The sequence below is a fragment of the Trichosurus vulpecula genome, chromosome 7 (genome assembly GCF_011100635.1).
Source record: "Trichosurus vulpecula isolate mTriVul1 chromosome 7, mTriVul1.pri, whole genome shotgun sequence".
NCBI lineage: Eukaryota > Metazoa > Chordata > Mammalia > Diprotodontia > Phalangeridae > Trichosurus > Trichosurus vulpecula.
Genome location: NC_050579.1, coordinates 13,493,615 through 13,507,515, shown reverse-complemented (window position 1 = coordinate 13,507,515; position 13,901 = coordinate 13,493,615). Strand labels below are relative to the sequence as shown.

At 53.1% G+C, this 13,901-nt stretch overlaps 1 protein-coding gene across 1 annotated transcript; it reads left to right on the top strand.

Moving 5' to 3' along the window:
- Positions 1-980: 980 nt before the first annotated feature.
- Positions 981-2,466, top strand: NMUR1 (neuromedin U receptor 1). Its single transcript, XM_036768113.1, has 2 exons — positions 981-1,863; positions 2,180-2,466. The coding sequence occupies exons 1-2, from the start codon at positions 981-983 to the stop codon at positions 2,464-2,466; spliced, it is 1,170 nt and encodes a 389-aa protein (XP_036624008.1).
- The last annotated feature ends 11,435 nt before the right edge of the window (positions 2,467-13,901 follow it).

The window sequence follows — 13,901 nt, the reverse complement described above, 5'->3', positions numbered from 1 at the left end:
AGGAAATGGCAAACCGCTCCAGTGTCTTTGCCGAGAAAACTCCAAATGGGGCCAGGAAGGGTTGGCTAGGACTGCGAAATGACTCAACAGCAATCTGAAAGGTTGCCAAGAAGAGGAAAGATTAGACTCCTTTTGTTTGGCCCCAGGGGGTAGACCCAGGAGGAAATTGCAAAGAAGCCAATGTAGGATTGATACCAGGAAAATAAAGGTCCCCTAACAATGAGAGTTGTCCCAGAGTGGAATGGCCCGGCCAGGGGCCATCTACACACTGACCCTCAGGGGCCATCCACACACTGGCCTGGCCAAGGGCCATCTACAATCTCTGCCTCCTAGAAGGTCTCCAAGCAGAGGCTGGTGGACCCCTCTTTGGGTGTGGGATGATGGGGGCTTCTTTGGGCTGTGAGCCAGAGTAGCTGGCTGTTGAGATTGCAGGAGGAGGGCTCTCATTCCAGCCTCCCCAAGACAGCGATGGGGCTTGGACTCAGCACAACCACACTAGCTCTTTTCTCTTTACAAACCAATCCTTCCCCATTCCCTCGGGCCCTTCGGCAGCTTTGCAGTCTCCCAGCTTTCCCTCTTGTGAGTCTGGAATGAGCCTCTCCAGACATCGGGAAGATCACCCCCCTCTCCAGCCACAATCACCAGACAACCAAATGTTTTAGGCTCATGCAGTCATTGGCAGATAAAGTGACTTGACCAGGGTCACCCAGACAGTAAGTTGTAGGATCCTGGATCTACAGCTAGAAGAGACCTCAGTGGTATCTTAGTCCACCCCCACCTTCATTTTACAGAGGGTTTACAGGCCCAGGGTCATGGACTAATCTGCCCAAGGTCACTTGGGTAACTAATGGCAGAGACAGGATTTGAACCCAGGTCCTCTGACTCCCAACCTGCCAAGGTTCCCAGAGGGATTCTCTTCTTTCATTTCTTCCTTTGCACAGGCCCAGGGTCTTCTTAGCCTCAACTGCTCCAGCTTCCCCATGGATGTGTCTGCTGGCCCCCAGCTCTGCAATGGCAGCAGTGACTCGGCCAGGGCTTGGGAAGTCTTTGACCTGGAAGACTTGAACTTGACCGCAGAGGAGCTGAGGCTCAAGTACCTGGGCCCCCAGCAGAGCAGGCTCTTTGAGCCTGTCTGTGCCACCTACTTGCTGATCTTTGCTGTGGGTGCCACGGGCAACGCCCTCACCTGCCTGGTCATCCTTCGGCAGCAGGCCATGCGCACGCCCACCAACTACTACCTGTTCAGCCTGGCCGTGTCCGACCTGCTGGTGCTGCTGCTGGGCATGCCCCTGGAGCTGTACGAGATGCGGCAGAACTATCCCTTCCAGCTGGGGGCCGGGGGCTGCTACTTCCGAACGCTCCTCTTTGAGACCGTGTGCCTGGCCTCGGTGCTGAATGTGACTGCCCTCAGCGTGGAGCGGTATGTGGCTGTGGTGCGCCCCCTTCAGGCCAAGGCCCTGGTGACCCGGGCCCATGCCCGCCGGGTCATTGGGGCCCTCTGGGCCGTGTCTGTGCTCTGCTCTCTGCCCAACACCAGCCTGCACGGGATTCAGGAGCTGGAGGTGCCAGGCCGGGGCGTGGTGCCCAACACGGCCATCTGCACGGTGGTCCGGCCCCGTACCTTCTATAACCTGGTGGTGCAGGGGACCACGCTGCTCTTCTTTGGCCTCCCCATGGCCACCATCAGCACCCTGTATGTACTCATTGGCCTGAGGCTGCGGCAGGAGAGGCGCCTGTGGGCCCAGAGGGTGGCCAGGGGCAGTGCAAGTGACAGCAGCAGTCTGGGGGACAAGCTGAGGAGCTGCGTGGGAATACCCCTGCAGCCCAAGAGGCATGGCCAGATGCAGGTGACAAAGATGCTGTGTAAGTGAGAGGGAGGGAGGGAGAAGAGAGGCATGGGGGTCGGTGTAGGCACAGAGAGGGAGATCAGAGGCATAGGGGTCAGTGTAGACACAGGTAAGGAGATCAGAGGAAAGGGTGTTGGTGTAGACACCAGATTATAGGTTTAAAGCCAAAGGGGACCCTTGTCCAACCCCCTCATTTTACAGATGGGAAAGCTGAGGTGGCAGAGGCGAGGTGACTTAGCAGAGGCTGCCCACCAGCCCTAGTGCTCAGAGCCCGAGGCAGGTCAGCAGGGCTCTGGGACTCCCCCAAAGTCACAGATGTCTCTGTCTTGCAGTCGTGCTGGTGGTGGTGTTCGGGGTATGCTGGGCCCCATTCCACGTGGACCGCCTCATGTGGAGCTGTGTGTCCCACTGGACCGAGGAGCTGCTGCAGGCCTTCGAGTACGTGCACGTGATCTCCGGGGTCTTCTTCTACCTCAGCTCTGCCGCCAACCCCGTGCTGTACAGCCTCCTGTCCAGCCGCTTCCGCGGGGCATTCTGCCAAGCCCTAGGTGTGCGTGTGGCGAGGCGGCCGAGGACTCTGCTGCCTCTGCTCCCTGGTCTCCCCCAGCCTCGGCACTGAAGAAGAGGCCTCAAGTGAACCAGTGTTCTGGGCAGTGGGAGCCCCACACTCTCCTGGCTAGAAGGGAGGGTGGTCAGAGAGCCAGCCTGAGACTCACAACCTCAGAGAGTGAAAAGGAGCTCAGTGGTCATCCAGGGCAAGCCCCCACTGGAGGCCTAGCGAGGTCCGAGGTCAAAGGAAAAATGCCCAGAGTCAGGAGATGGAGTGTCTTGTGTGAAGAACAGCCACTGGAAGGCAGAGTATGTTGGGGTGTGGGGGAGGGGGAAAGGATGCAGGGTATAAGACTGAAAAGGTGGGGGCAGGTGGTGAAGGGTTTTTTTTTGTTGTTGTTTTGTTTTTGCTTTTTGGCAGGGCAATTGGGGTTAAGTGACTTGCCCAAGGTCACACAGCTAGTACATGTGTCAAGTGTCTGAGGCCGGATTTGAGCTCAGGTCCTCCTGACTCCAGGGCCGGTGCTCTACTCACTGCGCTACCTAGCTGCCCTGGTGAAGGGTTTTGAATGACAAACAGAGGATTTTTTTATTTGATCCTGGAGGCCATAGGGAGCCACTGGAGTTTATGGAGGAAGAGGGTGACATGGTTGGCTTTAGGAAGTTCACTTTGACAGCTCACAGGACTTCTAGGGGCCAGGAGACTGGCTAATGAGCCTGGTCCTTATGGGCATGGGAGAGGCTGTTTCCAGCAGGGTCATGGAGCTGCAGGGAAAGACTCCACCAGTGCTTTCTCTTCTAAGCCAGTGCTGAAGGGGTCTTCCAGCTGGCACCAGTCGCCTTCAAATGGTGTCAGCCAGCCAGACCCTCCGCCCAGCTTTGCAGGGGATGGTTTCTTCTGGGTTGGTGGTTTCCAGCGTGAGAGGAGAGACAATGATTGGAGGGGGAGACGCAGGGGCCCTCCCCCTCAAAGGCTCCCATGTGGCCCATGAGTACAGGCCTCAGGTCTATACAATAAAACTCAGCCCTTTTTCCACCCCCTCAAGGAGGCATCCACCCATTTATCTTTTTTCTTTCGTTTTTGTCTGTGTCTACACAGTCAAGATGGATGTGATGCCACTTCTCCAGCAATACATACATGTAAAATATCATACATATATATATCACGTAATACCTTGTATTATATATAATATCCTCTGTGTCATCTACATCATAAATACTACACACATGAAGTGTGTGTGTGTGTGTGTGTGTGTGCGTGTGTGGTCATTGGATAAGGACCAACAGCCTAGGTACGGCTTGTTGGCATTCTAAAAACTGGGTAACTCAGACCTTCCTGCCCCCTTTTCCATCCCCATCACTGAAGAAGCAGAAAGGCTTCAGGGCACTGAGGGTCATTTTCAACCTTTTGTTGGTTTTCATACATTGTCCCCCAAAAATGTCATGGCCAAGTGGCCAACCTACTGGCCTAGCACACAGTAGGTGCTTAATTGTTATTGTGTTTTTCTGAAGAGGCCGTGACGTCAGGGTAATCATGACATTGCAGCTGCCTTTGATTTGAGTGAGGGAGGGCTGTGCAGGGTCACCAGCCTCACTTTCTCCTCCAGAGCCATCTGGGTCCAGTGGCCTGATATTCACCAGGACAGTGGAGATGACCCGGGATGCGATGGGAGACCCAGGCCCTTTCAGGCTAAGGTCTTTTCAGGTTCTCACTTTGAGTGAGGGAAAGCCCATTCAGTGAACAGGCCTCTTTAAACACCTGTGAGTTGCCTCTGCCTCTACCTCCTCTCTGTGCTCCATTTCAATGGCTAAAGGCTGCCTCCTTAACCTTGGGTTCACTGGCTAGATTTCTTTCTCAAAAACCAAGCCTTAAACCCAATTCACTCTGGAGCTCCTAGATTGGACCTAGGTTCCTGCCCTCCTAGCACAGAGTGAACGTAAATACCAAATTGTAACTGTTTCTCTTCTGGCTAGGAACCCTGAGGGTCTTCCTTTCCCATTTTGAGGTGCTTAATAAACGCTTATTGATGAACTGAATGACCCTCAAGTTCGCAGTTCTTAGAGCTTCCTGACCAGGTCCTGAAATTCCTTTTGCTTACATTGTATACAAAGTGTCCCAAAGGTCTTCGTTTGCGCAGCTTAAAGACTGAAAATGTCACCAAGACTTTTGGGATGCCTTCTATGTCTTATATTTACTTCATTTCTTTCGGTCTCGATTTCTGCATCTGTAAAAAGTAGGGGGTTTGAGCTCGATGATCTCTGAGTTTCCCCAGGAGAACGGAAGCTTCTTGGGGGCAGGGCCCATTCCTTTCCTGTCCTGGTTTTCCCAGTGCTTTGCACAGTGCCTGACACATAGAAGATACTTGATAGATGCTCAGTGAATAGAATCATTCCCTTGAGGTTGGGGTTAGAGCCCTGTGGCATGCCACTAATGACCTCCCTCCCATTATGTTACATCACAGAGTGGTGGTGAGGAAAGTCTATGGCCACCCTCCATATACTACAGAATTGTGAGATGTTACCTCATCCTCACCTTACTCTGTGGTCTCTCCCAGCTTTGAATAACTTGAAATATATCAGAAGACCAGGTTCAAATACAGCGGCCTCTGTGGTTGTGGACAAGGCACTTTGCCTCTCGGCCTCAGTTTCCCTTTCTGAAAAGCAGAGAGGCTGGACTTAACCTCTCAGGTCTCTGCTCTAGATTTGTGATTCTCTGGCTCCTGGGTGAACGTCTCCAAGTCTGACCTGAGCCTGGACTCCCAATGTCCAGCTGCTTCCAGCTGGCCTCCAGCGGATGTGCCTCCAGTCTCTTGAAACCAAGACCACTGTCCTCCACGATCTCTGAAGCCGAGTCCCCGAGTGGACTTCCTTTCCAAACGTCCCATTCTACCCTTGGTCCAGCTTCCCGAGCCATCCTCGGTGTCCCCAAGGCTCCGTCCTGGGCCCGAGTCTCTTCTCCCTCTGTGTTCTCTCTCCCAGAGCTTCAGTGATCCTCTACCCCGAGCTCAGCTCTCTCCTGATCCAGGATCGCTCCGGGCGTCTCAGGCAGTCCCGGCCTGGATTTCCCAGGGGCATCTCGGGTGGTCCCGGCCTGGATTTCCCGGAGGTGTCTCAGGCAGTCACAGCCAAGCCCATTTGTTTTCTCCCAAGCCCACTCCCTTCTAGCCGTCTCTGTCTCCAAAGGCAGCCCCGTCCCCAGAGCGATCGCACCTGAGTTCCCCACCTGGGAGTCCCTCTCCTCTTTCCTCCTCCTCCGGCCATGAACAGTGACTTGCGGGCGTCTCGCCCGTTTTACCTGCCCCAAGACCCTCAGACCCCCATCACCTCCTGCCTGGACCATTTCCAGAGTTTCCTCACAGTCCTCCCAGCTACCAGTCTCCCCCTTCTCCACTCCAGCCTCGGCGCAAATAAATCCCACAAAACGGTGGTCCTGATGCCTCAGTCTCTCGGGACGGCACTTCCTGCTGGAGAACTTCCGTGACTCCGCATTAGGATGCAGTACAAACTCTCCTGCGCCCGGCCAGCCCCGCCCCCAAGGCCGGCGGCCAGTTTCCCCATCCACTAAATTGTCCTCGCTCGCCCCAAGCAGCCTGCATTCCTGACCACTTGTGATTCCTCTTCGCTTTACAGATGGGGAAACTGAGGCCCAGGGAGGAAGTCACTGGCCCAAGGTCATACGGGTAGTGAGCATCAGAAGTGGGTTGGGTTTTGAACTCAGGTCCTCAGATTCCAGAGTCTGGGCTTGTTGCCCCGCACCATATCACAGTCCCTATGTGCCGGCAGAGAGATGCACCGTGTACCCAGATAAATAATGGAGTCATTTGTAGATTATTCACCAGGTGCGGGGTGGGGCTGGCCCTGTGTGGGAGAGGCCTCTGAGCTGTGCTTTGCAGGAAGCTGGGGAGAGAGTGCGAGGGGGAAATGGCCGGGGTGGGGGTGGGGGGTGCACAGACCTAAGAAAGGTTTTCAAGGCAGGCTCCCTTTGACCAGGACTGGACTTGAACTCAGGCCCCAGGGCTTGGGAGCAAAGCTCTGGGCCTTGCTTAGGAAGGGCATCAGGTAGAAACTCCTGACTCTCCATCCCCGGGGAGTTAGGCAAGGTGGAGGAAGGAGCTGGGAGGGGGAGGGGCGGGAGAAGGGGTCAGCGGGAAGTGATTAGTCCAAGGTCACATAAGTAGGACGAGTCAGAGGCAGGATTCTGAACTGTGCCTCCAGATCCAGCCCCTCCTGGTCAACCTGCTCTCAATCCTAATGAAGTGACTTCCAGCCACAGACCAACACGTGGGGAGAAGAGCCCCGCCCCCTTCAAAACCCGCCCTCTCGAGAGCTGCCCAGGTGCACTGTGAGGGTGTCTCCCCCTCTCCCCCCCGCCGGGGATATTTCCCCAGAGGCCCCGAGCTGCGGTTCAGAGGAGGCAGGGGCACGCTCCCCACTTCCTTCACGATTCTTGCAGAAGCCTGGCCAGGACCTGTACGCGCCACCTGGTGGCACCCACCTGACACTGGCACTGCGTCCTTGAGGCCGGCTGATGAGGCCCAGAGAGAGCCAGCAACGTGGCCACAGTCACCCAGGACGCCAGGATCGTCCGCCCAGACCCAAAGGGGCCTCGAGAAGCAGACACAACACACGCCCATTCAACCCAGCAGTCATTTATTAAGCCCCTGCTGTTTGCCAGGGCCAAATGAAAACCACTTACTGCCCTCAGGGACCTTCCATTCTATGGAACACAACAGGTTAATTCGTACAAAAATAATGTGAGGCTAGAAGGGGTGGTTTGTTCGGGAGGGGAAAGATATATTTGGAAATGAAAGTGATGAAAAACAAAAGAGAAGGAGAAATGGAAAAAGGGGTGAGAAATATAATTTGAGGAGGAAGGAAGGTGCATGGGAGGGGGGGGCAGGGATCAGAAAAGGCTTCCCAGACTAGAAGCGCAGGAGCTGAGCCTAGAAAGAAGCTAGAGAATCTATGAAGTGAAGGTGGGGAGGGAGACTCAAGGTCTGGGGGACTGCCTGTGCAAAGGCCTGGAGGTGGGAGATGGGAAGCAGAGTGTAGATGAACAAGTCCAGCAGGAATGTAGAGTGGGTAAAGTGATGAGGATGAAGGCTGGAAGAGTCAGCTGGAGGCTGATGGAAAAGGGCAGAGCAGTTTGTATTTTCTCCTGAAGTAATAAGGATCGCTATGCTGGAGCAGGGGAATGGCACAGAAGCCCAGGATGAGGTCTGACCGGGGCAGATGACAGAGGCCAGGACTTTAAGCTCAGGTCTTTTATATGACTACCTGAGGAACTTTTTGACCATCCCTAGGGAAACAAAATTCCCTCTGATTTCCTCAGGCTGATTATTCCAAGCTGACATTGGAAACTGAGACCCAGAGAAGTTAATTAATTTCCTAAAGTCACGCAGGCACGAGGCATCCAAGGCAGGATTTGAACCCGGGGCCTCTGCCTGGAGAACCAGTACCCTTTCCACAGAAGCAAGCTGGCTCTTTTCTGAGCTGTGGGAGGGTTTCTATCTGAGTCATCTGAGGGACTGCCCATGCTGAGAATGTCCCAAGCAGCTTCCGATAACTTCAGGGGCTCAGACAAGAGGGAGGGAAGGTGACTCCTTCCTGAAGGGGCCCCCCAAGAGAGGCCTCTATGAGATAACCAAAGAGGAAGCTCTCGACTTTTTCCAGAGATGGCAGAGATGCATTTTTATGGTTATTGAGACAGAAAGTCTCCCTGGTGGTTTGCTGGGGCTTGGCTTTAAGGGGGAGCCAGTCTCAATTTGCCGTAGGCCTAGAAAGCCTGTTCATCCTATGCTCCTCGCCCGGGCAGGCAGGGGACACCCTTGGGCCAGGCCCTTGCCGCTCACCTGGACTCCCCACGGCCTCCTGAGTGGGCTCTGCTTGGTGCCTCTCCACTGCAGTCTCAGACGCCCCCACGATGATTTCCGGATGCTTGGCTCCGCCCATACCATTCCCCTGCCTCAAGCAGCCTCCATGGCCCTGTAGCCTTAGAGACTAACCACCAGCTCTGGTGTGACACCCCAGTCCTTTATCCCTGGCTCAGTCCTAATTGCATATCACTCCCCTCACAAATCATTTTTAGGGCATCCTACTACTACCTGCAAGGAACCAGTCAGATTTAACCCCAATCCCCATTTGATTTATTCCTTCTCCTTTAATGGGGTGGGGGGTTGAGGGGCTGATGGGTTGGGGGCCTTGGGTGTTGGCAGGGGGAGGGGGCTGTCATGCCTACCTTAGGATGGAGGAGGGGTAGGTCTAAGAAGGATGGGGGTGGGGCTCAAGAAGACCTTTTCTAACACCTGGGGTCTGTGACAGACTCCCACACCTCTGAAAAGGCCTTGAGAAGCCCCAGCCTCTGCATGGAATTATGGGTTAGGAGACCCCAGTTCTCCTCCTGGCTCTGCTATGGTACCTTTGGCAAGACCCTTCCCCATCCCTGGGCCTCAGTTTCCCCATTTGTAAAAATGAGTGGTCAACTAAATTGTGTCTATTCTCCTTCCCAGCTTTAAATCTTCTGATTCTAGCTCCTTGGTTTGAACAAGATGCTGCTTTCCAGGCCCAGGACCTGGGGACCTGAGCAGCCTGTTCTCTCTCAGCCGCCCATGTTTTCTGTGCAGCGCATTTTAGCGTCCTCTGGCTCTTCCTGGGCCCGGGGGTCTCCTGAGAAATTTCTCTTTCACTCAGGCTGGAATCTTTAAAAGAGAAGCCTCAGCCCCGCCCCCCCCCCGCCCCTCCCTGGGAGAAGCGAAAGACAACAGGTGCGAAACGCTGCCTGCTCCCTGAGCTGGGGTTGGTTCTCTTTCTCTGATCCTAAATTAGAGAGTCTTCCTTGCCTTCAAGGGCGCATCTTCTCCCAGGGTGACATTTGACATGCGCAGAGAAAGCGACCTATGAAGTGCGTGCGAACACGATCTGTAGGGACATTTCTGTGAGGAAACTGCCTTCGGTGCTCTCGGACCCTCAGTGACTCGTTAGGAAGCCCCGGCTTCAATCCCGCCTCGGCTACTCGCAGGTACCGGACCCCAGGCACACCACTCAACCTCGCGGACGCAGCTTCCTCACCTGTAAGGTGGGGCGATAGCAGCGACCTCCCTGGGCTGAGGCTCAAAAGACGAGCGATTGGCTCCGAGCCCGGACCAGGGCGGGTGCCTCGTCCTTATTGGCCGTTGCATGCGCTCATCGGCTGAGTTCAGCCAATCCTCCGGAGGCGGAGCTCACCTGGGCTTCGGGGGCGGGGCGAAAGATGGTCAGTCTCGGGGAGGCCGCCTAGGCTGAGCCACCTCGGAGATGCCGGGGCCGGCTTGAGTCCGGCCAGGTGCTGGGGTCAGAGGCAGAAAAGGCCGACTTCTCCATCAAGGGCTGAGAGGTCCAGCTGCTGGACTCAGGCAGAAGAGGGGAGGGAGCGTCCCTACTAAGGGGCCGGAACGAAGGGGGCGGGGCCATAGGAAGGGTTGGCAGTTTGGGGGAGTGGGGAGGGCTAAGGGCTGTAGGCCAGGTTTCTCAAAGCTTGGCCCAAGGCAAGGTTGCCGGGGAGTCAACCAACCAACAAACATTTATGAAGCACCTACGATGTGCCAGGCATTGTGCTAAGCCTCGAGCCCCTTCGGGGGCTCCCAGAATCAGAGACTCTGGGCGTTGGAGGGTCCTGGGAGGCCATGGGACAAACCAAAGAATCTCCTCCCCTGTCCCACCCACCCCTATGCCACTTAGGACAGCTCCAATCTTGAAGAAGCTCTTCTGGACAACAAGCCTCAGCTTGTATTTCTGCACCTTTGCCCCTTCCTGATTGCACTCCCCAAAGCCAAGCGGAAGAGATCCAGTCTCTTTTCCAGGCTAAGTCCCTTCTCTGCCCCAGCCACCCCACTCTTCTCTAGGCTAGGACATTCCTCATTCCTCCCCCTGATTAACACTAAAGCACGACTCTGTGGGCTTTGTGTGAGCACTGCAGGGTGAGAGGGTCCTCAGGGGACTGCCTGGCCAGGGGACAAAGGACTGGGTCTGGAACCTGGAAGACACTTACCATGGGTGTGACCCTGGCGGAGTCACTTCAGTGCTGCGTGCTTCAGTTTTCTCTACTGGAGAAAGGAGGTAAAAGTAGCACCGATTATCTGGAGATAATATTCGTTAAATGTTTGGGCACGGGGACTGGCACATAGTAGGCACTTAATAAATGTTTATTTCTTTCCATGTGTCCCATAAAACCCATTGGTGTCCAGAGCACCAACAGTTAAATGAATGTTTGTAAATGGTCTTAATGTCAATGACTTGGATAAAGGCCTAGAAGCTATGTTTATTTCATCTGGACACAGCACTAAGATGGGAGGGAGAACTAACACACTGAATGACAGATTCAGGATTCCAAAAGATTTTGACAGACTAGAACTATGCGTTGAATTCACTAAGGTGAAGTTTAATAAGAATAAATGTAAAAGTCTTATAGTTGGGTTAAAAAAAATCAACGTCACAAGTATAGGACAGGGGAGACACGGAAGGATTGGTTTATCTGAAAATCTGGGGGTCTTAGTGGACCACAAGCTTGATGAGTCAGCCTCGCGTTGGTGCAGCCAAGAAAGCTGATATGACACTGGACCACATTAAGAGGGACAGAACTACCAGGACTAGATGGTGAGAGTGTCTTGGTACTAGTCAGACCATGGCTGGGGTTCAAGTCAGAAAGGACATTTTAGGAAAGATATTGAGAAGCTAGAAAGTATCTAGAGGAGTGCACCAAGGTGTAGGGTCAGCTGAATGAAGTGGGCATGTTGAGCTCAGACCAGTAAAGATGAGGGTGGGGAGGTGGGGGGGGAAGGGAAGGAAATAAGCATTTATATGGTGCCTACTGTGTACCAGGCACTGCACTAAGAGGTGAATTTAATCTTTTTGAAAAGATAAATGTTTATTGCTATTTTTTATATCCCCCGATTTCTCCCAGCGTCCCTTTCTTCCCCCTTCCCAGAGAGCCATCCCATATAACGAATGTTTTTTAAAGAAAAAAAAGAAGAGAAAAAAATCAGCAAACCAGAACAAGACATTGACATCCCACCTCTGGAAAGGGCTGGGGTCTTCTCGCGTCTCTTCTTCGGGGCCGTGTTCGTTCTTTGTTGTTGTTCAGTCGTGTCCGACTCTTCGTGCCCCCATTTGGGGTTTCCTTGGCAGAGATACTAGAGCGGTTCGCCGTTTCCTTCTCCGGCTCATTTTACAGATGAGGAAACTGAGGCAAGCAGGGTGAAGTGACTTGCCCAGGGTCACACGGCCAGGAAGTGTCTGAGGTCACATCTGAACTCGGGTCTTTCTGACCCTAGGCCTGGTGCTCCAACCACTGCGCCACCAGCTGTCTCCCCTGTTCTTTGTAATGTTTCAGCACTCAGTCTGGATTGTTTTGTGGGGGTTCTTCCCGTTTACATGTGCGTATATTGTTCCCCCGGCTCTGCTGACTTAATTCTGCATCGGTTCAGGTAAATCTTTCCGCGCTTCTCTGTATTCGTCACATTCATCGTTTCTTACACACAGGAACATCTGAGTACACTCATGCACTGTCATCTCATCCCCCGCTCCGTGGATGGCTACTTTGTTCCCGCTCTTAGCTATCACAAAAGGTGTTACTATGAGTACTTCGGTGCTCTCTTCTTTTTGAAGGCCTCCTCGGGGTATAAACACAGCAGGGGATCTCTGGGCCAAATGTTTCAGTTACTTTGTTTGCGTAATTCCAAAACAGCCCTACTGATTCACAGCTCCACCAACAATGCATCAGTGTGTCTTTGTAACCAGAGTTATTCCCAGAACCCTTCTGACGTTGACCTTTCCCATCTTTTGTCATCTTTGCAGGGTGTGTGGTCAACCTTCAGGGTTGTTTTTTTTTTGAGGGGGGAAGGCAGGGCAATTGGGGTTAAGTGACTTGCCCAAGGTCACCTATCTAGTGTGTCAAGTGTCTGAGTCCAAATTTGAACTCAGGTCCTCCTGACTCCAGGACGAGCGCTCTACTCACTGCGCCACCTAGCTGCCCCTTCAGGGTTGTTTTGATGTGTATTTCTGCGATCGGTGATAGGGAACATTCTTTCTCGTGGCTGTTAATAGTTTGCAGTTCTCCTTTTGACAGCTCTTTGCTGCTGTCCTTTGCATGCTTCTCCGCTGGGGGATTAGAGCTGTCCATAAGTCACACGGTCTGTTTGGAAATGTTTGAAGGTCCTTACCCAGAGGCTGGACGGTGTGTTATGGAGATGTCTTCTGGGAATGGAGCTGGGCAGCGTGGCTGTGGAGGTCTCTTCCAACTCTTGGATCCCGGCAAACGTAGCACGTCCTCTGTGGCTTTCCCCTTTTCTGCCCGAGATTGATGTCAGGGATAGAGGGGATGTAGAGGGAGGGAGAAAAGAGAGCTTGCAGTGAATGACTTCTATTTTTTCTATACATTATCTATAGGGTATTTAAACATGTTAGCTCAGTGCTGCCAACTGGACTAACCCACAACTTCCGTGTCCAGAACTCATTCTCTTTCCTTTCTTCCTGCCAGTTTTTAAATTATTTTATATATATGTATATATATGTATATATATAATTTTATTATTTATTATTCATAATAGCTGTCATTTTATTATTTATTATTTTATTACGGTCCAAACGCACCACCAACCTCCTAGTCACCCAGGCTCACGACTGCGCTGCTACCCCTAGCAGCCCCCTTGCACTCATTCTACATTAGCCGACCTCTCCCTTGATGTCGGCTCTCACGTATGTCCCCTTACCTCTCACCTGGACTAGCCCGCCTCAAGTCTCCCCCTACTCCAATCCATCCTCCATTCGGCTATCGCAGTGACCGCATGTCATCCCCTATTCAATAAACTCAGTGACTCCCTACACCCCCCAGAATCAGTTACAATATCCTCTGTTTAAAGTCCTTCATAACTCGGTCTCTTCCTACCTTTCCAGGCTTCTCACATCTTTCTCCATTCCACATGCTCTGGGATCCAGGGACCTTGGTCTCCTGGCCATTCCTTGCACAGGATGCCCACATTCTCCCTCTTCCTTCCACCTCTCAGTTTCACTGCCTGCCTTCAAGACTCAGCTAAAATCCCAGGAGGCCTTTCCTGGAACTGTTCCCATCTGTCTGCCCTCCCTCCCTGGTAACCTTCTCTCAGAGACCACCTCCCTCTTACTCTGCCTCTTGTTTGTACACATTTGCTTGCACGCCCCCTCCCCCTTAAGTCTGGGAGCTCCTCGAGGGCAGGGACTGTCTTTTGCTTTTCTTTGTATCCCTAGCACTTAGCACGATGCCTGACACATAGTAGGCCCTTAATGCTAGCTGACTAAGTGTAAAATTTAATTCTCGATCTCCCCCACCTAATCCTTTGTTCCGTATTGTTTTCCCTGGATTTTCTGTCAGTCTCAAGAGAGCCTTCTTCACTGATGTGGGCATGCCCACATTTACCTTAGTTGGAGGGTTTACGTCTATACCTAGAGGACAGGAGGCTGCCAGTACATCCTCCGTATGACCTCAGCTTAAAG

Excerpts from the sequence above, each read along its gene's own strand:
- NMUR1 (XM_036768113.1), top strand. The coding sequence starts at position 981 with ATGGATGTGTCTGCTGGCCCCCAGCTCTGCAATGGCAGCAGTGACTCG. Across the intron at positions 1,864-2,179 it reads GCAGGTGACAAAGATGCTGT|TCGTGCTGGTGGTGGTGTTC; the intron begins GTAAGTGAGAGG and ends TCTGTCTTGCAG.